Source organism: Odocoileus virginianus, chromosome 31 (genome assembly GCF_023699985.2).
Source record: "Odocoileus virginianus isolate 20LAN1187 ecotype Illinois chromosome 31, Ovbor_1.2, whole genome shotgun sequence".
In the NCBI taxonomy this organism is placed as follows: domain Eukaryota; kingdom Metazoa; phylum Chordata; class Mammalia; order Artiodactyla; family Cervidae; genus Odocoileus; species Odocoileus virginianus.
The window spans coordinates 1,864,810-1,892,421 of record NC_069704.1 but is presented as its reverse complement, the minus strand read 5'-3'; the positions used below and the strand labels follow the sequence as shown (position 1 = coordinate 1,892,421).

General features: G+C 50.0%; 1 protein-coding gene and 1 long non-coding RNA gene across 5 annotated transcripts; one reads left to right on the top strand and one right to left on the bottom strand.

The window, feature by feature from the left end:
* Positions 1-338: 338 nt before the first annotated feature.
* Positions 339-9,995, top strand: RNASEH1 (ribonuclease H1). 3 transcript variants are annotated; one of them, XM_070459171.1, is made up of 9 exons: positions 339-555; positions 1,593-1,705; positions 4,251-4,409; positions 6,145-6,244; positions 7,074-7,128; positions 7,476-7,560; positions 8,017-8,141; positions 9,220-9,310; positions 9,689-9,995. In XM_070459171.1, exons 1-8 carry the CDS (start codon positions 425-427, stop codon positions 9,304-9,306), a joined length of 855 nt encoding a protein of 284 aa, XP_070315272.1. In that variant the 5' UTR covers positions 339-424; the 3' UTR covers positions 9,307-9,310; positions 9,689-9,995. The 3 variants fall into 3 exon arrangements, with proteins under 3 accessions (XP_070315272.1, XP_020749249.2, XP_020749247.2); XM_020893590.2 differs by having other exon boundaries at positions 9,220-9,995; XM_020893588.2 differs by having other exon boundaries at positions 467-555; positions 1,593-1,679; positions 9,220-9,995.
* A 281-nt stretch (positions 9,996-10,276) lies between these two features.
* LOC110137321 (uncharacterized) lies at positions 10,277-27,192 on the bottom strand. 2 transcript variants are annotated; one of them, XR_002313901.2, is made up of 3 exons: positions 26,355-27,192; positions 13,026-13,127; positions 10,277-11,098 (listed from the first exon to the last, which is right to left on the bottom strand). It is a non-coding gene; the product is annotated as an uncharacterized lncRNA (long non-coding RNA). The 2 variants fall into 2 exon arrangements; XR_002313902.2 differs by lacking the exon at positions 26,355-27,192 and adding an exon at positions 16,328-16,962.
* Between the last annotated feature and the right edge of the window lie 420 nt (positions 27,193-27,612).

Genomic DNA, 27,612 nt, shown 5'->3' with positions numbered 1-27,612 from the left:
AAAGCCCCGGAAGACGGAGGGCTGGCCTGGGGCCGGGGGCTGGGGACCCGATACCCAGCGCGCAGAGCCTCCAGTGCCCACCACAGCACCAGACCCCCAGAACGGCTGCCAGGGGCGCAGGCGGGCGAGAGCCGGGCGGCACGCCCCCCACGCAGGCCCCGCCCCCAGGCCTCTCCGCGGGGCCCCGCCCCGGAAGTCCCTGTCCCTGCTTCTGCCCCCTGGGCCCACCCCGAGACTTCCGCCCAGGCCTCGCGTCCTCAGGAACATCCGGCAAACTGACGAGTCAGAAGAGCGCTTGGCTCTGGGCCCCACCCTCGGCACCGGGATTTGCGTCATCTCCCTGCGCCGCCGCCGGACATTCGGGCACTGTAATGGCGGCGCTCGGCCGGGAGCTGAGGTGGTCGGCGGTGGCCTGGAATGAGCGATGACCCGGCTCCTGGGCCTGGTGCACAGAGTGGCTTTGGCCATTGTGGGCTGCAGTAGCCCGAGCTGCCGCAGTCTTGCCATGTTCTATGCCGTGAGGAGGGGCCGCAAGGCAGGAGTCTTCCTGACCTGGTGAGCAAGCCGCACCGCCCCAAGGCGGTGTGGGCGGCTTCGCGGCGAGGGGGCGGCAGTCACCCCCCGGAGCCCGCGGCCCTCTCTTGGGGTAGGCGCGTGGGGGCCCTGACGTCGTCGGCCTCGGTTCCCCTTCGTGTTTGCTGGGAGTATCGGAAACGTCACTTACCGTCAGGGGGTGACCAGAGGCTTACTTCTATTTAATCCTTCCTGGGGGCTCAGACGGTAAACCGTCTGCCTACAATGGGAGAGACCCGGGTTCAATCCCTGGGTCGCGAAGATCTCCTGGAGAAGGAAATGGCAACCCACTCCAGTATTCTTGCCTGGAAAATTCCATGGACTGAAAAGCCTGGTAGGCTACAGTCCATGGGGTCATAAAGAGTCGGACACGACTGAGTGACAGCACTTCACTTCTTCCCTTTGCACGGAAAGTTTCCAAACGGTGACACATAATGGAGCTCAACGCCTAATGTCATTTTCTGCTTTTAAAAAGAGAAATTCTTGTCAACTAGTGTTTATATCCCCATAACAATCCTGTGAGTTAGATGGGATCCTCATTTTTGCGTGCAGTTACTGTTACAGAAATTCAGGGGGCGAATAAGTGACAAATGTAGGTCTTGAGCCCAGGTGTTATGATTCCAGGACCAGGACTCTTCCCCCTGCATTATCGAGGTCTGTTACCTGTGGATGTGTTGTGAGTGCGCAGTGTTTCCCCCTGCGGCTATGCTTTGAGGAAGAGGCACCTCAGAAGCTGATCTTTATGTTGTAATGAAGTGATTAAAGACTCAAAAGTTCTAATATGCTTTGAGGAAGGCTACTTATGGTGTGAGTGCACTGTCTGGCTGGCACATAGCATGAAACAGGGTGAAGGGTTGGACATGCAAGATATACTACAAACACTAAGGCATGATCCTTTGCCTCCAAGGAGCTGACAGCCTCACCCTTTTTCACACTGTTCCCAACCTGAGAAAGTCGTCCATTAAAAAGTAGGGTAAAGAACAGAGCAGGGAAGTCGGTAACACTGCCCTTTGTTTCAGGGATGAATGCAGAGCACAGGTGGACCGGTTTCCTGCAGCCAGATTTAAGAAGTTCGCCACAGAGGAGGAAGCCTGGGCCTTTGTCAGGTCTGCAAGCCCCAGTGATTCAGGAGGTACTCACAGCTCACATCTTTGTGACCTTTTAGCCTGTTGAATGGAGACGGCAATGGCAACCCACTCCAGTACTCTTGCCTGGAAAATCCCATGGACGGAGGAGCCTGGTAGGCTGCAATCCCTGCAGTCGCTACGAGTCAGACAGGACTAGGCGACTTCACTTTGAAGTCGTTCATGCATTGGAGAAGGAAATGGCAACCCACTCCAGTGTTCTTGCCCAGAGAATCCTAGGGACGGCGGAGCCTGGTGGGCACACAGGGGTCGCACAGAGTCAGACAAGACTGAAGTGACTTAGCAGCAGCAGCAGCCTATTCAAAGCTTGTCAAAGCCCAGGATGCTCTTGATCTATATGTTGTGGTGGTTCAGTTGCTCAGTCTGCCACTCTTTGTGACTCCATGGACTGTAGCATGCCAGGCTTCTCTGTCCTCTGCTATGATCTACATAGCTACTCTTCTAAATGCAGAGAGGAGATATTTTGGTCGTTTTTATTTTACAGATTAGGAAATGGGCTGAAAGCATTTTAGTTTAGGGACTGCTGTTGGTAACAGTGTTAGAGACAAGCCAGGACTCAGACCCCCTACTTAGGCCCCTCACTGTGCTTAATCTCACCTTTAAGAATACGCACTCTTGTTTGTGGGTTGAATGGGCTTTAGTTGTAAAATGACGAATGTAGTTCTTTTCCCAGCATGCACCTCTGTGGCATTTCCTTTTTACCTTAGACGGAGTCCTGCAATTGGAACTTCCCCCAGTTCACGTGTTAGAAAGTAGAGTTAATTGACGTTTAAGAACTAACATAAGGGACACTGAAAGTGACTGCTTTAGAGCACAAAAGTTTAAACTATAACCTACCCTGAAGAAGTGTTTTTTATTTTTATGAACTTTACTCAGGCATTTTTTACGGCAGTGGATGAAGGCTGAGAGGAGAATATTTCAAATCAGCTTCTTTTGAGCAGTCTCTGGAGCTCACTGAGGTGCTCAAGCTTTGAACAAGTGCTCCTCTGGGCTGTTGTGACCATTTTGGGCAGAGCGGAGTTCAGGGAGAGGCAGGTCCTGCTGGGAATCTGCCCGGAAATGCGAGTTTCCGAAGTAGAGGAGACCCATCCTCTTGTGTGGCCGCTGCCTCCTCAATCTGCCAGCAGCCTTTCAACAGAGGTGTGATGTGACAGTTCCATTTTCTCCCCAGATGGGAAATCTGCTTGGCATAGAAAGCTAGTTTGGAAGTATCAGTCTTGTCTTGGCTGGGTCCTTTTTTTTTTTTTAAGATTTATTTTTGGCTCTGCTGGGTCTTCCTTGATGCAAGGCCATGCTCTCTAGTTTCGGTGAGTGGGGATAACCCTTGGTTGTGGAGCACGGGTGCTAGGCGCGTGGGCTTCCGTAGTTGTGGTGCAGGGACTTAGCTGCCCCTTGGGCCTGTAGGGCTTTCCCAGACCAGGGGTTGAACCTGTAACCCTTGTATTGGCAAGCAGACTCATAATCACTGGACCACCAGGGAAGTCCCCTAGAGGAATATTTTCAAGGTAAGTATGAGGAAATACAAGTACATCAGAGTGGAAATAAGAGTGTTGCTCTGGAGGTAGTGGAAACTTCCCTCCAGTTCTCCCAGGCTGGCCTTAGCACTCCTCTGAGACGTGTGGGGCGAGAGGCTGCGCCAGGCAGGAGGCTTCAGCCGATGCCTGTCTAGTCAGTGCTCAGTAAATGCACTGGTTTAGGGGTTAGGGTAGGAAGTCCCCTCCAGTGTTGGGTTAAGGTGGTGGTTTTCGAGATCTCTGTGTTCTTATTTCTGCTCCATGAAAGGGAAGTGCAGGGAAAGCGGCTTCAGGTCACCGAGTGCCTCCTTGTACAGCAGCTGTGATGGGTGAAGTCATTTGACGGAGTTCACAGCTGATGAAGGGTAGAGCTCAGATCGAAACCAGTTGTTTGAATCCTGTTCTCATTCTTCTGCGTCAGCTGCCATAAGTACATGAAAGAGTTAACCGAGCTATAGCCTGAGTGGGTATGAGTATGCCTTGAGGGTCACCCTCGGGTCCACTCTGGAGGGAGGGCTCGGCCGGTGCCACCCCTGCCCCGCGCGGTGCCCACCAGTGTTGTCCCCCCAGGCAGTGCCGACCCCCTCCCTCCCGTGCAGTGCCCACCAGTGCTGTCCCAGCAGGGCTCCAACCCTAATACCTTTTGGCTTCCACTTCCCTTTCTTAATACGTCTCATTGTCTGTTCTCAGCTTGTGCACAAACACTGGGTCCTTGTTTTCTCTTGGGAAGGAGCTCTCAGATTTTCAAACTCTGAGCCCTAGAGGGTTCAGCACCCATGGTATCTCTGCCGTCTGCATGGCGACCAGTGTTCTTCTTTAGCAGAAGCTTTGCTGTGGTCTTCACCCTGCCCTTGTGGAGCTTCTTAAGGAAAATTTAGAGTCACTTTTCAGGACATTAGTCTTTCCCTTTTTACAGAGCCCCACACAGGGTGTTTAAGCCTGACTTCGTGAATTTCTGGATTCTCCATCATTTCATGTTGTGTTGTTTCCAGTTTTTGAATAGACTCTTATCTTTCAGGGCAAAAAACTAAACACGTAGAAGAACCACAAGTGAAAGCAAGCAAGCGACTCCATGAGCCCCTGGATGAGGGTGAAAAGGCAGAGCTGTGTGCAAAGCACGTGAGACAGAGCACAGAGCCACCACCTCCAGTTAGCAAAGACAGCTTTTCTTACATGGGTATGTCTGTCTGGAATTTTTAAAATTTTAGTAGTGTAATTGTTTATGTGTAAAAACTTTTTCCACTTCATAAGGGAAATTTGAGCTGATGTGTAACATTCTTACCTGGAAAAGTTATTTAAAAATCTCTGAGGTCACTATTTTATAATCGATCAAATGGTGCAGCATTTTTAGAATTTTAGACATTCACTGAAAACTATTATATAAGCTACACATAAAAACTCTGTGATCTTTGTAAACACCATTGTTCTCTATGGACACAGTATTTCTGGTCCCTAAGAAAATGGAAAGACTTCAGCTCTTCAGATAAGAAAGGCCCTGGACAGAGCTCCTTTATATGTTTACTGGCACCAATATCTTAACCATTTATGTGCCATCTTTGCAAAACAGACATGATCCTGTCATCTCCTATGAAGCAAGATAGTTGTGAATGTCTCCTGTGCCTTTAACTCTAGGAATCAAGTATTTGTATTTAGTGACTTACGGTACATGGGTCTCCTTTTTGTCTTTAACATGTTTAAATAAAAAACAGGAATAAGTAGCAATTTTTATATAAATCAGTGTATTTGGGGGTTCCAAGTTTACCAAAGAAGAAGCCATTTTAAAATTCAAAAGTGAAAAAAAAATAAAATTCAAAAGTGAAGTCGCTCAGTCATGTCTGACTCCTCGCGACCCCGTGGACTGTAGCCTACCACACTCCTCCGTCCATGGGATTCTCCAGGCAAGAGGACTGTTCAAGGGAATTATAAATTCAAGGGAAACCAGTAAAAAAGTTTGGTCAGACCGTGTGGAAACTGTGTTTGAAGTTATGTGAAAAGCAGAATCAAATGGTTTAGATCAAGTGAGGCAGATACTTGTGGGGTGACTGGGAGATGAGTGTGCCCAGCACACCAGCAGGTGCCTGAAGCGCGAGGGTCCCCGACTCAGTGCCTGATGGGTCCTCACAGTGGGCACAGGGCTGAGGACTCAGGAGGCCGTCGTGCTGAGCGTCTCGTTCACTAGACCATGGTCTCCAAGGCTGCCAGCCCTGCCCTCACGCCTCACCTCCGCCCTGCTTGCCTTCACCTGTTGAGTCTGCCCTCCTTCGCCGCACAGACACAGCCTCCGCTGCCCCGCACCCCTGCTCCCCGGCACCTGGTAGTCCGGGGCCCCCGCCCTGCTGAGTGCCCTGTTGGCCCTCGGCGGCCCGAGAGTCACTGCTGCTCTGCCTTGTTCTTTATACAGCGTGGGTGTGCTGATCAGACTCTGTTTTGGTGGAAAGAAGCAAACAGGACCACAGTTCACTGTAGCAGAAGGCCCAAGACAAAAGTTAGGTCCGCATCTGTCAGAGGGCTTGCCCTTCAGGCAGGGAGGACGTCATCACCGTCAAGGCACTGGTGTCTGCAGGGGCCGCTTCTGGGGTAAACGCACCCCCGGCCCCTGTGGCGAGGGGGCGGTGGCACTGCTGGTTGGCCTCTGAAGCAAGCATTGTAAATAGCAGCAGGTTCTGGGTTCACAGAGCGATCGCTTTCACTTGAACTTGCCCAGCAGGCAGGACTGAAATATGAGTGGATTCCAAGCAGGAAGTGTCAAGTGCCTCCGTGCGGCATTAGTAATGTTCTCCTGCACAGAAAACTTCCGAAGCATAAGTACCCTCTTGAAGTAGAATGCTAACTCAACTGTAGTAAATCTTTTAGATGAATTCCAGTTTTTCATAACGCTGATCCTTGACGCGCACTCGGTCTCCCACTCACAGGGGACTCTGTGGTCGTCTATACCGACGGCTGCTGCTCCAGTAACGGGCGCAAGAGGGCCCGAGCGGGAATCGGCGTTTACTGGGGGCCGGGCCATCCTCTGTAAGTAAGCCCGAAAAGCAGTTTTTATTAAGCTTCACAGTTAACTGAGTCATGCTTCAAAACCTGGGAAAGGATGAGGCAGCGTCTGCCACTGTTTGATTATTTGGAGGCGTTGGCAGGGCTAGCAGGAGGCTCCCGAGCCCCTGGGAAGTGGTTTTTGCAAGGATGCACCAGGGGCGGGTCACCAGATTGGGACCCTGTGCCCCCGCCACTCTTGAAGATGAGTGAGCTTAGAGGTCACCCGTGGTTTTCAAAAGGCAGAGAGTCAGGGTGAGGGGAAGTGAGATTGTTCACATACGCCTGCCCCAAGTGCGGAAGAACTTGAGTAACTGATGGCCCAGAATTCACGTGAAGTAGGGATTGGAGCCCTGTGAAGTAGCCGCTCACCGGTTCCTCAGCAGCCCCAGGCAGGAGTGGGGTCAGCCGCGCGGCGTGCTGCTCTCGCGCCTCCTGGCCTGTCCGTCCTCCGCCTCTACTTGATGCCTCACTTAGCCTTGAGTCCTCCATGGGGTGGCGAGCTCGGGTGGTGTGAGCACCTGGAGGGTTAGTACCCGATCAGGACCACATGCTGGCGTGTTTCAGGTCCAGAAATTAATCTCGGGTTTTGCCTCCTGGTCCAGGGTTCTCCTACAGGACCACACCATAGTGCTTCTCAATAAAATGTAGGGTTTCTTGGTTTGATTTTTAAAGGCTGTGTTCTTGAATGATGCTTTCATGTTTCAGATAAAAAGTGTATACAAGCCTGTTAGCTATTAAGAGACTTATAGAATGAATCACTTTGAGAATTAGTGTTATAATTTTATTTTCCTTTGTACTGTTTTGAAACCAGAAATGTGGGAATTAGACTTCCTGGGCGACAAACCAACCAAAGAGCAGAGATTCGTGTAAGTTATTGAATGTGTTTTTCTAACAAATGTGTCAGTTTATTGTTCTTGACTATTGACTAGAACATATCAACAAACTCTCTACTCTCTGTGTATGTAAGATACTCAGAGTCCAGAAGTTTAGGGCAAGAATAGTCCTGATGAACAGGATATTTCTAGAAAAATAATAAAACTTGTTTCAAATAGATGTATAAACAGGAGAATTGTATGTGTAGCATTATTTTACATAGACAATATTATCTTTACAAGTAGCACAGGAAAAGGAATTTAAATTTTTTGGTAATTTTGAACAACAGTGTCGAAAGTTGAATGGTCTTTTCAGCATGAAACTGGTGTGTTTCTTCCAGGCAGCCTGCAAAGCCATCGAGCAGGCTAAGGCTCAGGACATCACTAAGCTGGTTCTCTACACGGACAGTATGTTTACCATCAATGGTAAGCGGCTACGTTTGACTCCTCCTAGGGCTTTTGGTAATAATTATGCAGGGAAGTAGGTGTTTCCTTCCCTGGAGGAGGTGTGGTGTCAGGGCGGGACCCAGGCGGTAGGGGATGGCGCTGGTGTGTTGGGGGTGAAGGAGGCCCGCACAGGTCCGGGGTTGGCCCCAGAGGCTCGGCCGTGATGGGCATGTGCACTTCCTCTGGGAAGTTCTGCACATGGGACCACGACTGCGAGGGGCTGAGGGGTTGTGGAGGAGGTGGGAGGAAGCGGGGCCTCAGCCCCAGAGCCGCAGGTTGTAGGTAGAGTGGAGGGGTGGAGGAGCCAGCGCCCGGCCCCGTGGGAAGGAAGGTCCAGTGACTGGGATGCCAGCGGAGCGGCGGTCAGAGGGCCGTCTAGGGAGGAGGGAAGAGCGGCGCGTGCAGGAGGGACCTCTGAGCGTGCGTGTCGTCCAGGCATCACCAGCTGGGTGAGGGGCTGGAAGCGGAACGGCTGGAGGACCAGCACCGGGGAGGAGGTCACCAACAAGGAGGACTTCGTGGAGCTGGAGCGGCTGGCGCAGGGCATGGACATTCAGTGGGTGAGTGCCGGGCCGCGAGGACCAGGCGCATCCGTGAACTAGAGCGGCAGGGTTTGGGGAGTGACGTGATGACTGGGTCCAGGCGGCAGCGTGTGTGAGAGCGCCCCGTGAGGAGTGCTGCCGCTGCAGGCGGGCCGCCGCGAGAGCCGCCTCTGAGCGTCAGCCCCTGGCTTCTTTGGGAGCGGCCGTCCCGTCAGCTAAACCAGTGTGTAATGTGTCTCGTTAAGAACGTAGTTGCATGCTGAAACTTTAGTAATGTGATTTTTTTTTCTTACGCTAGGTCACTTTTATTAAAATCACCTTTTCTTTTTTTTCACTTTTTGTTTTATATTGGAGTATAGCCGATTAACGATGGTGTGGTAGTTTCAGGTGGACAGCAGGCTCGGCCCTGTATATACACTGGATGTATATATATCCATATCCAATAGAGAATATATGTCCATTCTCCCCGAAAGTTAATAGTCCAGTCACTTTCTTAACCCTACCTGGCTCTCCCAGCCCAGGACCCTCTTGACCATTCGGCAACCCGTTTGTCATTTAAACTTGCCTTTCAGGGACTTCCCTGGTGGTCCGGGGGTCAGGACTCCATGCTTTCACTGCTGAGGGCACGGGTTTGATCCCTGGTCAGGGAACTAAGTCCTTCAAGCCTTGCAGTTCAGCCAAAAAATAAAATAAAAAAATTAGTAAACTTGCCTTTCAGCAGCCTAAGTGCAAACAGTGGTTCAGTTACACAGGGGCACCCCTTCCGCTTAGCAGCCCTGAGGGAGAGTAAGGGGTGTGTGTCTGAGACCTGCATATGCCATCCCTGCCTCCACTCGGCCTGGAGAGCTCACCACTGAGTGGGGGAAAACCGGGGCAGCGCTGGAGCCCAGTCTGGGGAACAGTGGGTCTCTCCCGGCGTGTCTGGGGCTCGAGTGCGGCGGGCACACGCCTTGGGCTGCTCCGAGCTGCGCTGAGGGGGCTGTGGGGGCCCCGCGCTCGCCCTCCCTGGGGGCTTGGCTCCTACTGCAGTGGGCGTGTTGTCATGCGCTGCTTGTGTAAACACTGGTAAGAATGAAAGGAAACTTTTATTTAACAGATGCATGTCCCTGGCCATTCGGGATTCAGAGGCAACGAAGAGGCGGACAGATTGGCGAGAGAAGGCGCGAGGCAGCCCGCAGACTGAGCCGGTGCTGTAGCTCCTGAAACCCTAAGCCGAGGCCCATGTCCCCTTTACTTTCCGGGGTGAAGAATAAAGCTACAGGCTGGGCCCCACCGTCTGTGGGCAGACCCACCTTTCAGACCGAACCCAGAAGGCGGGCTGGTGGTCTGTGGTGTGTGCAGTAAAGCCGGTCGGATGGTTGGTAGATTGAACATCCGTTCAGATTTGAGAATTTTGTGAGATCTTAGCATTATGCTTTATCGGGCTCGATACTGTTCTCATTAGCTGTATTGCAGTTTGGACAAAAATGTCAGGGCCTTGATTTCACAAGGACAAGGTCAACACGGGTTTAAAAACGCAGGCGAGAAGTCTAGATGTTTTCTGAAAGTGTTCATTTTCCTTCCAGTTGGCAGGATGGAGTCAGGACTCTCAGGTGGACCTGTGCCTACATGGGTTGGAGGTGGGTGCAGCGCACCACCCCCCCCCCCCCAGGACCCAGGACCCATGCCCAGCCAAGGGGATGTGGCTGCGCCTGGTGGGCATGAGGGGGGCCGCCTGCTCCCGCAGTCCCGGCTGCGTGCCCGCCAGGTAGCAGCGGTCATGGCGTCTGAAGACTGCGGTTGTAAATGGATGCTGTAAAGGTGTCTTTGGTTATTTTTGTTAAAAGCACCTTGAAAATTAAAAACTTTAACGTTTTTTTCTTCTATTACAAATATTGTCATAAAAGCATGCAGAAATGATACAAAATAAATGGACAGATTATTGAATTACTGTTACTACTACTACAAACACCGTTACCATTATGGCGATTACTGCAAGGTGAACACCCTTGTGACCACCCCCCTGGGCCAAGAAAGAAAACCCGGCCTGGTGCCTCCACACACAGCACCCCCCCCCCACCCCCCGCCGCCTCCCCGAACCAACCCCACTTCTACAGAGGTGACTTCCTGCTTTTCTCCGTGGCAATTTAGTCTGCTAATTCTTTACCTTGATGTTTCTTTTTTTTTAAATTTATTTGTAACTGGAGGCTAATTGCTTTACAACATTATGTTGGTTTCTGCCTCACAACACAGGGATCTGCCTTTAGTATACATATGTCCACTCCCTCTTGAACCTCCCCTACCCCCTAACTTGACATTTCTTAAGTTGCTTTAATTCACAGCTTCTGCCTCAATCCATCGGTCTCCCTACAGTTAATCTGTTAAAGAGCCTGAGCCATCTGCCCTGCCAGTTCCCACTCTGAGGTCTGTCACTTCCCATCTTGGGCCGTCCAGAGTGTTCCTGCCCCTCTGTTGCCTACAGGTTGGCAGCGGGGTCCGGAGGCCTGGTCGCCACGGGCTCCTCCCGTGGGCATGTGTGTCCCGGGCGCTCATCAAAAGGCGGCGGCGGCTTCGTCCTTCCCGCACGGGCAGCTGCGGCGCTCAGGGCCCAGGTCTGTTAAATCTTGCAGGTGGCAGAACGCTGATATCCTGTCATTCTGCTTGTTTATTAGCTGGAATGGTTTCAGAAGCTCCTTCCCCTCATCTGATTTTGGTTTCAGGGGGTAGAGGTCACATACAAAAGGCAGGATAAGTGCTAAGGTTGGCTCCCTGTCATCCTGAGAAGGTGACCAATTAGGGGTTTTTCTCTGTGTGTTTCTCTAACACGTAAAGATATGTATTGCTCATGAACTCACGTACTTGAGCTGCCTTGGTGGATTTCAGTCCAGGCACCCAGCTTGCAGCTGGGGGGAGCCTTTCAGTTGGCTCTTGATTGCTCTTCATGTTCACGTGCGTACATTTCCTGCTGGTCCGTCCCCAGCTGCAATCTAAGTTTCCTGTTTGGGGGAGTGCCGGAGCCTGCCAGCAAACGAACTGGTCGAGAACGCAATTACCAGAGTACCTAAGAAAAATAAGACTCAGAAAGACTTAGAAAGATGGGGTTGAGAGGGACAGAGTCAGCTTGCGTCCGACTCTGCCAACTTTATTGAAGAATACCACACCTATATATACGCTAACAGGAGTTACTATTAGATCAAAGGTTTGCACATGTGCAGAGCTACAGGCACAGGTGTTTTAAATTCCTCCACTTAAGATCAGTAAAGCATCACCCTAGCACCCAACTGAAATCAATAGAACATTAACTGGATAGAAAACAGGCTTCAATCATGACGAGTTTATCAGCAACAGGTGAACAGGTGAAAGATCGCTACAGCAATTTCCTTGATGGAGGTGAGAAAGGCCAACCTGTGCTTTAATAAATCAGGGGTGGCGGGACAGAGAGGGACCTCTTGATCTCTCTCAGAGCCAAGAAGGAGCCTGAGCAGTCAGGCTGGCTCCCCGCAGGGGAGATTTTACATTTTTGTGTCTGTGATGAGGGCCTCAGTTCCTCCTGTGTTCCCTCTGGGGTTTAGATGTGTCCTGTCATATCCCAGTGCCGGGCATGCCCTGCCAGCATCTCCTGGATTAGGGTCGTGGGGGCTGAGGGCCCCCGGGGAAGTCAGTCCAGGCACCACTGCAGTTTAGCAGTTTCAAGAAATCAGGGTCTTACAGTCAGGGATGTGTTGTTCTTTAGCAGTATTTTAACTCCTCAGGGCCTGAGAATCAGCTGCATTATTTTGGCTGGGGAGGGGGGGTCTTAATTTGTTGGCATAGGTGACTTGATCCACAGGCAGTGTCTTAGGTCTGGGGTGCTGACATCCTGCCACGGTGCACCCTGCCCTGAGTTTGGAGGGGCTTCAGGTAGAAAACAGACCCACCTTCTGCATGTCTCGTGGAGGGCGTGGGGTCCTGAGAGCCCAGGCAGGGGACGTTGGTTGGCATCTGGGAAGGGTGGTGGGGCTGGCGGACATGCAGGAGAACTACCCCACTCGGGACAAGACAAGACGGTGCTGTGTGTGTGGGGGGGCGGGCACAGCAGCTCAGTCAGGGCACAGAGCACTCCCTGGACAAACCTGTCCAGTCATCAGGGCCCAACTGGAGGACGCTGAGCTGCATGCGAGCATGGAGGCTGCAAGGGGCTGAATCATGCCCCCAGCACAGGGTGTGACTGGGTTTGGATGCTGAGCCTTTCCTGAGGCGGTTGCATTAAAATGAGGCTGTTTGGGTGGCCCTAGTCCACTCAGGACCCCGGGGACACCTGCAGAGGGAGGGCCACGTGAGCACATGCAGGACGGAGGCCGTCTGCAGGGCAAGGAGGGAGGCCTCTGGGAAGCCAGCTCTGCTGACATCGTCATCTTCGAGCCCAGCTCCAGGACCAAAAGGACAAAATTCTGTCTCAGCCCCAAGGCTGCAGTGTGTTGCTCTGGACGCCCGAGCAGACGGGACAGTTCTGTACATGGAAGTTTGGAAGGTTTCCAACTAGAAATGGTGACCACAGGCCACGGGGTTACAATGACAACTAAAGACTTTCAAGGTTGTTGGCTAAACTATTCTTTGTAATTATTCTCAGGTAACTTGTCATGTATGTTTAATACGAACACATGCAAATAGAATATAAATATTAAGGAAGGACTTCCCTGCTGGTGCAGTGGATAAGAATCCACCTGCCAGTGCAGGAGACACGGGTTCGATCCCTGGTCTTGGAAAATCCCACGTGCCTTGGAGCAGCTAAGCGCATGCACCACAGCTACTCAGCCAGCACCCTAGAGCCTGGGAACCGGAGCCCCCACTCCCTGCAAGCAGAGAGAGCCTGCGTGCAGCAACAAAGACCTAGTGTAGTCATGAGTTAATTAATTTACAAACACTAAGGAAGAATCGCCTCACCTGTCAGAATGGCAGCCAGCAGACAACTGTCAGGATGCAGAAACAAGGGGCCCCTCACACACTGTTGGCGGGAATGTCAATTGGTACAGCTATTGTATGCACCTGTATGGGAAACATTATGGCAGTTTCTCAGCTAAAAATAGAACTATCCTATTACCCAGCAATTCTACTCCTGGGTGTTTATCAAAAAAAAAACAAAAACAAAAACAAAAGAATTTGAAAAGATAACGTGCGCTGCTATGTTCATCAGTTCAGCTGCTCAGTCCTGTCCGACTTTTTGCGACCCCATGAACTGCAGCACTCCAGGCCTCCCAGTCCATCACCAACTTCCAGAGCTTGTTCAAACTCATGTCCATTGAGTTGGTGATGCCATCCAACCAACTCATCCTCTGTCATCCCCTTCTCCTCCTGCCCTCGATCTCTCCCAGCGTCAGGATCCTTCCCAATGAGTCAGTTTTTTGCATCAGGTGGCCAAAGTATTGGAGTTTCAGCATCAGTCTTTCCAATGAATATTCAGGACTGATCTCCTTTAGGATGGATTGGTTGGATCTCCTTGCAGTCCAAGGGACTCTCAAGAGTCTTCACCAACACCACAGTTCAAAACCAATTCTTCGGCGCTCAGCTTTCTTCACTGTCCAACTCTCACATTCATACATGACCACTGGAAAAACCTTTGTTGGCAAAGTAACGTCTCTGCTTTTTAATATGCTGTCTACGTTGCTCATAGCATTTCTTCCAAGGAGCAAGTATCTTTTAATTTCATGGCTGCAGTCACCATCTGCAGTGATTTTGGAGCCCCCCCCAAAATAAAATCTGTCACTGTTTCTGTTGTTTCCCCATCTATTTGCCATGAAGTGATGGACTGGGTGCCATGAACTTAGTTTTCTGAATGTTGAGTTTTAAGCCAACTTTTTCACTCTATCACTTTCATCAAGAGTCTCTAGTTCCTTTTTGCTTTCTGTCATAAAAGTGATGTCATCTGCATATCTGAGGTTATTTCTCCTGGCAGTCTTGATTCCAGCTTGTGCTTCATCCAACTCAGCATTTTGCATGATGCACTCTGCATATAAGTTAAGTAAACAGGATGACAATATACAGCCTTGACGTACTCCTTTTCCAATTTGGAGCCAGTCCATTGTTCAATGTCTGGTTCTAACTGTTGCTTCCTGACCTGCATACAGGTTTCTCAGGAGGCAGGTCAGGTGCTCTGGTGTTCCCATCTCTTGAAGAATTTTCTACATTTTGGTGTGAGCCACACAGTCAATGGCTTTAGCACAGTCAATGAAGCAGAAGTAAACGTTCTGGAATTCTCTTTTTCAATGATCCAGGGGATGTTGGCAATGTGATCTCTGGTTCTTCTGCCTTTTCTAAATCCAGCTTGAATATCTGGAAGTTAACAGTTCATGTACTCTTGGAACCTGGCTTGGAGAATTTTGAGAATTACTTTGCTAGCATGTGAGATGGGTGCGATTCTGTGATAGTTCGAACGTTCTTGGGCATTTCCTTTCTTTGAGATTGGAATGAAAACTGACCTTTTCCAGTCCTGTGGCCACTGCTGAGTTTTCCAAATTACCTGGCATAGTCCAGCACTTTCACAACAGCATCTTTTAGGATTTGAAATAGCTCAACTGGAATTCCATCACCTCCACTAGCTTTGTTCGTAGTGATGCTTCCTAAGGCCCAGTTGACTTCACATTCCAGGATGTCTGGTTCTAGGTGAGTGATCACACCATCGTGGTTATCTGGGTCATGAAGATCTGTTTTGTATACTTCTTCTATGTATTCTTGCCACCTCTTCTTAATATCTTCTGCTTCTGTTAGGTCCATACCATTTCTGTCCTTTATTGTGTCCATCTTTGCATGAAATGTTCCCTTGGTATCTCTAATTTTCTTGAAGAGATCTCTAGTCTTTCCCATTCTGTTGTTTTCCTCTATTTCTTTGCACTGATCCCTGAGGAAGACTTTTTTATCTCTCCTTGCTATTCTTTGAAACTCTGCAGTCAGAGTGGTATATCTTTCCTTTTCTCCTTTGCCTCCAGCTTCTCTTCTTTTCACAGCTATTTGAAAGGCCTCCTCAGACAACCATTTTAACTTTTTCCATTACTGCTTCTTGGGGATGGTTTTGACCACCACCTGCTGTACCATGTCATGAACCTCTGTCCATAGTTCTTCAGGGACTCTGTCAGATCTAAACCCTTGAATCTATTTCTCACTTCCACTGTATAATTGTAAGGAATTTGATTTAGGCCATACCTGAATGGTCTAGTGGTTTTCCCTACTTCCTTCAATTTAAGTCTGAATTTGGCAATAAGGAGTTCATGATCTGAGCCACAGTCAACTCCCAGTCTTGTTTTTGCTGACAGTATAGAGCTTGCCATCTTTGGCTGCAAAGAATATAATCAATCTGATTTCAGTGTCAACCATCTGGTGATGTCCATGTGTAGAGTCTTCTCTTGTGTTGCTGGAAGAGGGTGTTTGCTATGACCAGTGCGTTCTCTTGGCAAAACTCTATTAGCCTTTGCCCTGCTTCATTCTGTACTCCAAGGCTAAATTTCCCTGTTACTCCAGGTATTTCTTGACTTCCTACTTTTGCATTCCAGTCCCCTATGATGAAAAGGACATCTTTTTTTTTTTCTTGGTGTTAGTTCTAGAAAGTCTTGTGAGTCTTCATAGAACGGTTCAATTTCAGCTTTTTCAGAATTAGTGGTTGGGGTGTAGACTTGGATTACCGTGATACTGAACGGTTTGCCTTGAAAATGAACAGCTTGAGTTCTGCATTTCAGACCCTTGTCGACTGAGGGCTACTCCATTTTCTTCTAAGGGATTTTTGCCCACAGTAGTAGATGTAATGGTCATCTGAATTCACTGATTCCTCATTCAGACCTGCCTGTGTTCATAGCAGCATTATTTACAATTGCTGAGATGTGAGACAACCTAAATGTCCATCAGCAGAAGAATGGATATGGAAGATATGATGTGTATACATACATACAGTGGTATGCGGTATATATGTGTGTATGTATGTATGCATACATAGATACAGTGGAATAATAGCCGTACAGAAAAAGAATGAAAATTTCCCTTTTGCAACAACATGGGTGGGCTTGGAGGGTATTATGCTTAGCGAAAGTCAGAGAAAGACAAATACTGTTGGATATCACTTACAAGCAATAAACAGCATGTACAGCACAGGAAATAAGGTCACTATTATAACAACACTGAATGGGTATAACCTGTAAGAACTGAATCACTGTGTGTACACCTGTAACTTACATGATGTCGTACCCAGCTCTGTAACTTACGTGAAGCCTGCGCCGACTCTGCTACAGTATTTTTTAAAAGTGGAAAATGACTGAGGAAGAACAGTGCATGTAGAGCTGGGATTCCGGGCTTTGTGTCCTGCCTTCTTCAGTTGCTGCCTGTCAGACAGCAACTAGTGCTGGGCCTGGGCTTTCAGAGTTCAGCTGGGAGGGACCCCAGACCCAGTGGTGAGGAAATCCCAGGGCCGGAGCCTGGAGGAAGCCAGGCCCAGCTGAAGGGGCGTCCCTGGACCGCAGCAGGAGCAGCCTCGCGCTCAGCACTCTGCCCTTTCCCGCTGGCCTTCTCCCTGGGGGGCTCCGGTGTCTGCGAGATGCAGACAAGTCCCCGTGGCCACGGGCTTCCAGCCTGGACCCACCCCAAGCCCCAGGCCCGACTCCTCAGCACCTGCCCGGGGACATGGGCGCATCCCGTGGATGTGTGCCTGGCCAGACTGGGGGCTCTGCTCCCAGCCGCCCCGCTATGGTCCCATCTCCAGGTACCAGCCCTGACCTCCCGGGTGCTCCGGCCGAGACCCTGAGAGCCCTGAGCCCCAAGCCCGCTCTGCTGCGGCAGATCCTGCGGCCTCCTCCCTCTGGGCCCACAGCCGGCCCGCAGCCCCTCGCCCTCTGCCACCCAGACCCCTGCAGTCGCCTCCAGTCGGGGTTCCGCTTCCCCGGGATGCTCCGCCCTCACCCCTGCAGCCCCCCGCCCCACCCCGCGCCCCCTGGTCCTACACGCTGGCCCCTCTGGGCCCCCGGCCCCTCCCTCGGGCCGCGCCCGCTGTCCTCTGGCTGGCATCACGCTTTCCTCCAGGTGACCCAGCCTCCTACCACGCCTGCCCGAAGGTCACTTCACCGCCAGCCTTCCTGGCCGCTCCTCTCAAGTGCAGTTCTGCTTCCCCATGGCCTACACCGACTCTGTGTCCCTCCCTGTCCTGTCTCACACATGCGTGTGCACACACACACACGCGCACAGGGCTGGCTCCCTTCCTCCTCTTGGCCTGTGCCACGATCCCACCTGGCACCCCCTCCGTCTGCCCCATGGCTGTTGCTTTCCTGTGTGCCCCCCGCATGAGAACCCAACTCTGAGAAGGCGGGGGTGTTTTCCTGTTTGCTCACGGCTGCACCCGGGGCGAGCACAGCGCCTGACCCAGAACGGTTCTGTAAATATTTGTTACGTGGATTGAGAAACACTGTAAAGCCAGGGGCGGTTCTCAGCCCGAAGGAGATGCCGGATTGGACGGAACAGGGGGACTGAGGATGGAGTGAAGTGGGGGGTGGGACTGGGCCCTGGCTGAGAGGAGACTGCCTCACATTCCCTCGGGGGTGACCTGGGATGGCTGGGGAGGTGGTCAGGTGTTTAAGGCCCAGAGGTGCTGAGTCACTGTGCACCTGACCCGTGCGAATCTGCCACTTTGGCAGAAGTTTACTTTTCATCCGAGTGAGATTTGCTTTCTGAGAAAACTTTCCTGTAGTTCAGATTTCAAGATCTATTATTTTTACAGTCTTGTGTTTTTTTATTCCTAAGAAGATTTGGTCCTAATACTTCACTCCCTTGGCCTCAAGTTTCTACTTCCTTCCCAACGTGGGTGGCATTAAAATGAAAAATAGCCCAGGACCTCTCCTGTGGTCCAGTGGTTAGAATTGATAGCTTATGGTGAATAAGGTCAGATTCATGATCTCCAAAGAAGATTTAGCTTTGGGACCAGGGACCAGGCTGGATCACTCGAGCTTTTGTGTAGCAGAGTTATATTAAAGTATAGAAACAGAGAAAGTTTCTGACACAGACATCATCAGAAGGGGGACAGAGTGCCCCTTCCACCCCGCTAGTCTTATCAAGACCAGATATACTTTTACCGGACCCACTCCCACAACATACATCTTAAATTAACAAGATGAAAATTAACAATAGAAAGGTCTTACCCACTCCCACATAAAATGTCAGTCAGAAGGTTCTTGTTAAAAAGGAGAAATGTGTCCTGGTTGTTATATAATCCTTACTACAGAGCTTCTCTTTACTAATCACCTTCTCTGATTGATTATATTCTTTGCAGCCAAAGATGGGGAAGCTCTACACAGTCGGCAAAAACAAGACCGGGAGCTGACTGTGGCTCAGATCATGAACTCCTTATTGCCAAATTCAGACTTAAATTGAAGAAGGTAGGGAAAACCACTAGACCATTCAGGTATGACCGAAATCAAATCCCTAATTATTATACAGTGCAAGTGAGAATTAGACTCAAGGGATTAGATCTGATAGACAGATGCCTGAAGAACTATGCAGAGGTTCCTGACATTGTACTGGAGGCAGGGATCAAGATCATCCCCAAGAAAAAGAAATGCAAAAAGACAAAATGGTTGTCAGAGGAGGCCTTACAAATAGCTGTGAAAAGAAGAGAAGCAAAAGGCAAAGGAGAAAAGGAAAGATATACCCATTTGAATGCAGAGTTCCAAAGAACAGCAAGGAGAGATAAGAAAGCCTTCCTCAGGGATCAGTGCAAAGAAATAGAGGAAAACAACAGAATGGGAAAGACTAGAGATCTCTTCAAGAAAATTAGAGATACCAAGGGAACATTTCATGCAAAGATGGACACAATAAAGGACAGAAATGGTATGGACCTAACAGAAGCAGAAGTTATTAAGAAGAGGTGGCAAGAATACATAGAAGAAGTGTACAAAACAGATCTTCATGACCCAGATAATCACGATGGTGTGATCACTCACCTAGAACCAGACATCCTGGAATGTGAAGTCAACTGGGCCTTAGGAAGCATCATTACGAACAAAGCTAGTGGAGGTGATGGAATTCCAGTTGAGCTATTTCAAATCCTAAAAGATGCTGTTGTGAAAGTGCTGCACTCAACATGCCAGGTAATTTGGAAAACTCAGCAGTGGCCACAGGACTGGAAAAGGTCAGTTTTCATTCCAATCCCAAAGAAAGGCAATGCCAAGTAATGCTCAAACTATCACACAGTTGCACTCATCTCACACACTAGCAAAGTAATGCTCAAAATTCTACAAGCCAGGTTTCAACTATATGTGAACTATGAACTTCCAGATGTTCAAGCTGGATTTAGAAAAGGCAGAGGAACCAGACATGAAATTACCAACATCTGCTGGATTATCGAAAAAGCAAGAGAGTTCCAGAAAAACATCTACTTCTGCTTTATTGACTATGCCGAAGCCTTTGACTGTGTGGATCACAATAAACTGTATAAAATTCTTCAAGAGATGGGAATACCAGAGCACCTTACCTGCCTCCTGAGAAATCTGTATGCAGGTCAGGAAGGAACAGTTAGACCTGGATATGAAACGACAGACTGTTACCACATCAGGGAGTAATTAAGGCTGTATATTATCACCCTGCTTATTTAACTTATATGCAGAGGACATCATGAGAAACGCTGGTCTGGGTGAATCACAAGCTTGAATCAAGATTGCTGGGAGAAATGTCAATAACCTCAGATATGCAGATGACACCACCCTTATGGCAGAAAGTGAAGAAGAACTAAAGAGCCTCTTGATGAAAGTGAAAGAGGAGAGTGAAAAAATTGGCTTAGAGCTCAACATTCAAAAAATGAAGCTCATGGTATCCAGTCCCATCACTTCATGTCAAATGGGGAAACAGTGGAAACAGTGACAGACTTTGTTTTCTTGGGCTCCAGAGTCACTGCAGATGGTGACTGCAGCCATGAAATTAAAAGATACATACTCCTTGGAAGAAAAGCTATGACCAACCTAGACAGTATATTAAAACGCAGAGATGTTACTTTGCTGACAAAGATCTAGTCAGAGCTATGATTTTTCCAGTAGTCATGTATGAATGTGAGACTTGGACTATAAAGAAAGCTGAGCACCAAAGAATTGATGCTTTTGAACTGTGGTGTGGGAGAAGACTCTTGAGAATCCCTTGGACTTCAAGGAGATCCAACCAGTCCATCCTAAAGGAAATCTGTCCTGAATATTCATTGGAAGGACTGATGCTGAAGCTGAAACTCCAATACTTTGGCCACCTGATGTAAAGAACTGACTCACTGGAAAAGACCCTGATGCTGGTAAAGATCGAAGGCGGGAGGAGAAGGGGACGACAGAAGATGAGATGGTTGGATGGCATCACTGACTTGATGGACATGAGTTTGAGCAAGTTCTGGGAGTTGGTGATGGACAGGGAAGCCTGGCGTGCTGCATTCCATGGTTTGCAAAGAGTCAGACATGACTGAGTGACTGAACTGAGCTGACTGAACTGAATCCTTAGTACAGAGCTTAAGGAAAAACATACCCTTGAACAAGATGGGTCATTTTGTTGTGTAATCATTAGCTCTGGGCTTAAAGAAATTTAGTCTTAAAGATTGTTGTCATAACAACTCAAGAGTTTAAGAAAAAAGTGTCTCGTGTGAGTAAGACAAAGCAGTGTAGAAGAAAACATTTGTCCCTTTCTCCTCTCTAGAACTCTAGACCCCAGAGGACCCTGGACTCTTATCAACCTACCTAAAAATTAACTCTCTCAGAACTCTGCTTCCCTTGCAGGGAGCCCAGATTTAAGCCCTGGTTGGAAAACTAGGGTCCTGCATGCTGTGTGGTGCAGTCAAAATAAAAACAAAAACCAGAGACTTGCCTTGAAACGCTCCTGAGAAGACAAAAGCACTCTGGTCCTACAAACAAAGCAAGAGACCAGATTGACTTGGGTCATTTCTTTTCTTTTTTAAAATGTACTGAATTCGTTACAATACTGCTTCTGTTTTCTGTTTTGGTTTTTCCGCTGCAAGGCATGTGGGATCTTAGCTCCCTCGACCAGGGATCAAACCCGCATCCCCTGCCTTGGAAGGCAAAGTCTTAACCATGGACCACCAGGGGAAGTCCTGCCCTGGGTCCTGTCTTGCTTTCTTGCCTGTTGTCAGGAGCTCAGCTCTCTGCGACCCCACGTACTGTGGCCTGGCAGGCTGCTCTGCCCGTGGGACTCTCCAGGCAGGAGTGCTGGCATGGGTAGCCACGTCTTCCTCCTGGGGACCTTGCCCACCCCGGGCTGCGCTTGCTCCCGCCGCGTGTCCTCCATTCGCACGCAGACCCGTTACCGCTGAGCCGCCTGGGGAGTGCCATTTCCTGCTTCGGCGTCTGCAGTCATGGGGAAACGGAAATGGTTTCCCCCAAACTGGCTATGAGGCAACTACTGACCAATTCCCTGTTTTTTAAGAGACTGTGGTGTTGCGAGCAATCACTGTGAAGAGTCAGCCGTCACACCTCCTGGCTACATGCACACATGCCAGCCTCCTTCCACCTTTAGGGTGGAGTCCTCCGGTTTGCAGACTCTCTGTCTGGGTGTGTGCACAGGAAACTTGCCGATCACCTCTCTGGCACTGCATTGTCTTTACTTGTTCTGTCTGAACTTTGGACAGTGTTTACCAAGAATGTGCATTTGGAATTAGCCAGTGCCTCTCCCTGATAGTTCAGCTGGTAAAGAATTCGCCTGCAGTGCAGGTGATCCCGGTTTGATTCCTGGGTTGGGAAGATCCCTTGAAGAAGGGATAGGCTACCCACTCCAGTATTCTGGCCTGGAGAATTCCATGAACTGTATAGTCCATGGGGTTACAAAGAATAGGACACGACTGGGCAACTTTCACTTTCTTTCTCCAGAGCATGAATAAGTTTTGTCTCCAGGAGACAATTTCTCCATGACAAACTTCACTACTTCTCAGAAGGGAAATAATGCCAGCAGAGTTTCCTTCAAGTGTTTGCCCTTGAAAACCCTTTCTCGAATCCCTTTCCTCACCCTGTGTGACTTGGCGCACACTCGGGAAAAGGCTTTATTGGAGCGAGTGTTTTGGGGACACTCGGCTAGTAAAGCTGAAGATGGCAGAAGTGATGCACTGGAATACGCATCGGTTTTATCTTCATGCCGGAGCACAGAAGTTGGGATAATTTACCGACATGCTGTATACACGCCCACACCCCCCAGGACAGGGCACCTGCCGTCTTTGACCCCATTTCAAAGATATAGTAAAACTGCGAGAAACACTTTCCTTTTAATTAGTTTGAATAAAATTTTGCTGACTGGGGCCTCTAGGCAACTGGTTCCAAATATGACTTCTTTGTGAAGAAATCCAGGCTCATGCACAGACGGCTTGCTTCTCAACTCAAAATCCCATTACTTTTTGTAAAAATTAGCATCAGAAATGTTCAGATATACACACTGGGAAGACCCAGAGGGATCGGGTGGATAGGGAGGTGGGAGGGGGGACCGGGATGGGGAATACATGTAAATCCATGGCTAATTCATTTCAATGTATGACAAAAACCACTGCAATGATGTAAAGTAATTAGCCTCCAACTAATAAAAATAAACGAAAAAAAAAAAATACACAACAGAGAACAGCTTCACGAAGTTTCAGTTGTGTCCCCCGACTCTGTTCTGTTCACGTTCTCGTCCTGTTCCGGGCTGTGTTAGTGAACTTCTCATGTCTTTTCACTTGCGGGGTGTGAAACCAGTGGGCCCCACTGGATTCCTTCTGTGGCCCCTACTGTTAGCTCCACCTTTATTGACCGATGAACCCTTGTGTCTCACAGCAAACTCCTGTTTCTAGCTCTTTCCGTTAAAATGCTCCTGAAGCTGTGCTTTTTGCACAGGTGCTCCTCTGAGGCTTCTGCCCTCCTTATTTGTGGCATCCACTCTCCCTGAGCGTTTTCTGAGTATTCCAGAAGACCCTGCAGCTCCTGCCATTGAAAAGACATTCCCGGAAGTTGGGCCCTGAGGAGAGGAGTTTAGACACAAGGGCGCGGCGGACTGGGGATGCTCGGGCTCGGGCTCGCTGGGGCTGGGAGGGCGCGGCGCCCGCTGAAGACGCGGGAGGGCGGAGCCGAGAGCCGCTGTGCCTTCAGTCTCATCCTTTTATTGGAAGCTCTCCACTGGGGGAGAGTGTGTGCCCGTCAGTCTCTCCTCCCCTCCCGGGCTGCCGTCCCCCGCCCGGCCTGACAGGCTGTGACGACGCTGCCGGGCCGCGGCCTCCCCGACGGCCACGACCGGGCCCGGGGCTCCTGCGGAGACACTGTGGGCACGTGGACGCGCCGGCCACCTGGAAGCTTCCGGGAGGCCGGATGTCCGCACAGCATGCCGGGAGTGCTTTCCCCTGAACCCAAGCGAGCCTCGTTTCAGGGCTCCTGCCACTGTTTCCTGTCAGGTCCGCAAAGCTCGCCTGGCGGGTGAGAAGCGAGTCCACGCTCTGGGCGAGCTGAGCTGTGAGGGACGAGCCGGGTGCAGGCGGGCCGCCCAAGGCCAGGGCCGCCCGGGGTGAGGGGCGCTTCCGGCCTTCTCAGGCACGTGAGACAGGACCCCGTGGGGTTCTGTCTGCTCCAGCCGCTGGCTGCGTCTGTCACCTGCGCCCTAACCAGGAGAGCTCAGAGCTGGGTCTCTTTTTTTCTTTAAGATCAAAGTAGAGTTGGTTCACAGGGCTGCGTCCATCTCAGGTGGACAGCATCCTGACTCAGTATTTTTGCAGATTATACCCCATTGTCAGTCATTACCAGATGGTGAGGGTCAGTCCCCACGCCGGGTGCTTGTCTGTTTTACACGGAGTGGCTATGTCTGTTCCCGAGAGCTACATTCTTCAAGGGCAGGGGCGCCCAGGAGGACAGTTTGGTGAGGAGGCCAGGTCAGCACCTGCTGCCCCGCCGTCCCGCTAGGCTGAGCACTGCCCCAGGGGTCACACTGTTGGTGCCCTGGGGATCACGCTGTTGGTGCCCTTGGGGGGGGGGGTCAGTCACCCTGGAGGTCACTCACACTGTTGGTGCCCTGGGGACCAGTCACTGTTGGTGCCCTCGGGGGTGGGGGTCACCCCTTTGGTGCTCTGAGGGGGCCACCCTGTTGGTGCCCTAGGGGGGTCAGTCACCCTGTTGGTGCCTTGGGGGGTCACCCTTTTGGTGCCCTCGGAGGGTCACACTGTTGGTGCCCTGGAGGGGTCACCCTGTTGGTGCCCTAGGAGGGTCATTCTGTTGGTGCCCTGGGGGGGTCACACTGTTGGTGTCTCAGTGTGGGTTGGGCTGCAGCTCCAAACTACCAGCAGTGATCGTGTTTCTCACAAGACAAAACAAAACAGCCCAGTTTCTCTTAAGAAGGACCCAAAGAAGCAATCACATTTCCAATTTAATTAATCTTGACCCCTGAGGACCAGTGTTTTTAATAGCCTCTGGGACAAAGCAGGAAGTAACAGAAAGCCTCTCAGATACTGTTCAGCAAAGTGCCCTGGTGGTTTTGAGGCAGAAGCTTTTGTATGACAGCTACAAACCCATCCCGCCACAGGTAACCATGGTTATTCCAACCAGGGTGTTTGGCAGACATTCCCCAAAATAGGGTGAGCCTGTCTCTTCAGGTCCAGGGACTAAGACTCCAAGCTTCCACTGCACAGGGTGTGGGTTCAGTCCCTCATCAGGAACTAAGATCCCACATGTCTTGAGATATGGCCAAAAAAATCAGCAAGTAAACAACTGACAATATCTATGGCCAATTCAAGCATTCAAAAGAAAATTCAAACATTGTGAAACTGTTTCTGCCCTATGATGTTTACAGCTTTCCTACTCCTGGATTTTTCTGGTAAGCCTAGTGGTATTGTAGACCAGGCTGTGTCAATATTTGGAAGAGACACATAACTTTGTGTAACAGTATTCTCAAAAGGACTAGTGCATACTGTTCCACAATCATGTACAAATTAACTATTCAAAGTTCAAGACACATGGATATAACAGAGTTTGAAATCATTGCTCTAGTTGTCAGATTCCACATTGCAACTAACTTTTAGGAAACCACCAACTGTCAAATTTTGGTGTAGTAGCAATATCTACAAATTTGGTGTAGTATGAATATCCACAGCTATCCAGAAGGCTATTAAATACTCCTCCGCTTTCCAACTATATACCTTGTGAGGCTTGATCTTCTTCATACAAGTCAACCAAAATAACATATATCAAGAGACTCTTTGCAGAAGCAGAGGAGAGTCCCTCTTCCGTCTATTAAGCCAGACAAGAATTGTAGAAATGTAAAAAAGAAAATGCTACTCTTTTCATGTTTTATTTGTAAAATATGACTTCTTCACTAAAATGTTATTTGTTAAGACATAATGGTGATCACTGTTATGTTTAGATGAATTAATACATAAAAACGTATTTTTTTCTCCTTTCAGATGAATGTTAGTAGATAGAATCCACATAAGCAAAGCCCCTGGGGGTTCTGTGAATTTGTGGGTGAAGGAAGGGATAACAGCCACAAGAGAAGGTCATAAGCAGAGCCATTTTAGCTCCTGGGTGGGAGGATCTGGAAGACTGAGACTGTTGATCTCTGTTTCATTAGCTCATCCGCATTGGCCTACTCTGGGCATTCAGGAGTGAGTACCAATATGGGCTTTCCAGATGGCGCAGTGGTAAAGAATCTGCCTGCCAGTGCAGGAGATGCAAGAAAACTTGGGTTTGATCCCTGGGTTGGGAAGATCCCCTGGAAAAGGATGGCAACATGCTCCAGTTTCTGGCCTGGGAAATCCCATGGACAGAGGAGCCTGGAGGGCTACAGTCTGTGAGGTCACAAAGAGTCGGACACGACTGAGCGTTCACACATGCCCCAGTGCTGGCAGGTACCTGCCTCAGGAGTTAGGCTTAGGGATGTTCAACCTACTCGTTGATCTCCATCCTTCAAAACAACTAGTAATGAACTTTAGAGCCTACTTTTCCCATTCTAGACAGCCTCTGATTCCTGGAACTCAGAAACTATCCTCAGTGAGCCAGACTGGAGTATTTTTCATTCTCATTAAAAGAGCTCATGAATGAAGGAGCTTAGCTCATAATAAGCACCCAAGAAATACTATTCATTATTAGTAATAAACAATAATGATAATTATTATACTATTGTTCTTGGAGTTGAACACTCCAAGATGATTTTTTTTAATCTTTGTATTTAATAGGTTTAAACTCCAGGAAAGAAAATTTCTGCATCGTCAAAATGACCAAACTTACATCAACCCCGAAATAGCTGTTGCCCCCATCGTTGTATTACCTGCAAAGTTGAACATGAGGTCCCCTCCTTCCATGACACTGGGTTACTGCAGCTGCGGAGACACTGAACTGGGGACCAGCCACGCTGAGCCCCCGCGTCTGGCCTGGGGGACCATGAGCTGCTGGGGCCTTTCCTGGCTGTGCCCACCAAGTGCAGGGCAGAGGAGCCGTCCGGAGCGGACGCTAGGAGACCGTCCCCCCACTCCGTGGGGCTCTGGCGTTTCTGCACACCCTCAGCTGAGCCCTGAGTATCCCTTTTCCCAGGCCCTCCTCCAGGGATGTTTGTACAGTGAACGCCTGGAAGACAGGGAACTGGTCCCTGGAGCAAGGGCAGGACGCTTGGCGCCCAGAACAGGCAGGATTTTGGCTCCCTCTGAAGGGCAGCATGCTGAGCCCTGGGCGTCATCTGACCCCCTTCATGTCCACCCCCTCCTTAGGACCCGGTGCGTGGGAGCTCTGACAGCTGCCGTAGGAACCCTGGGCCAGGCCCACCTGTTAACCTACTCTGGGCTGAGACCCCGGACCCTCCACATCTCTTCCCACAGGCGAGGAGAATCAAGTACTTGACAGTGAAGTCAAAGTGTAATATTATCATATTTCTAAATGCTTTTGGCTGTGCCACGGGGCTTAGGGGAGTTTTAGTCCCATGACCAGGGACTGAACCCGGGCCCTGGCCAGTGAAAGCATGGAGTCCTCACCACTGGACTTCCAGGGAAGCCCCTGTAATATTATTAATGTGATACACCTGGGTGGACAGGCCCCAGCCCTGCGGCAAATCCAGCCTGATGCCTGCATTTGTATATTCCACAAGCTGAGAACGGTGGGTACATCTTAAAGTGCTTGTTATTAAAGGGCCCGCCCACCATCCCACGTGTCGCCTCCTGGCCCCCACAGCCCTTCACAGAGGAGGCCCCCAGCCCTGGTGGAGGCGCCCGCCCACCTCCTGCGTGTTTCACAGCTCAGGTCCCAGGTTCTCTGCGGCTCTGCCGTATCCACGTGGTTTGAGAGTGGACTCGGGTTGGGAGAGCTCTCAAAGCTGGGATGGGTGAAGTCTATGCAGGCAGATCTGTCCTCGAAAATCCAAACACATTCTCCCCAGCTTGCCTACATCAGTGTAAACAGAGAACAGAGGGGCCTCCGGAGACCCCAGCTCAGCGGGGACCTAGCCATCAGCAGCTGCGGTCACCGGTGAGAGGAATTGGGGTGAAACCAGGACAGGGCCCCTGTGCTCCGGTCAGCAGGCCCCCTGGGTAGTCAGG

What these genes read in the sequence shown, in the direction of transcription:
- RNASEH1 (XM_070459171.1), top strand. Translation starts at nt 425, where the DNA reads ATGACCCGGCTCCTGGGCCTGGTGCACAGAGTGGCTTTGGCCATTGTG. An exon ending in AAGCCCCAGTGATTCAGGAG is followed by an intron (nt 1,706 to 4,250) that starts GTACTCACAGCT and finishes CTTATCTTTCAG; the next exon opens with GGCAAAAAACTAAACACGTA. An exon ending in CAGTATGTTTACCATCAATG is followed by an intron (nt 7,561 to 8,016) that starts GTAAGCGGCTAC and finishes CGTGTCGTCCAG; the next exon opens with GCATCACCAGCTGGGTGAGG.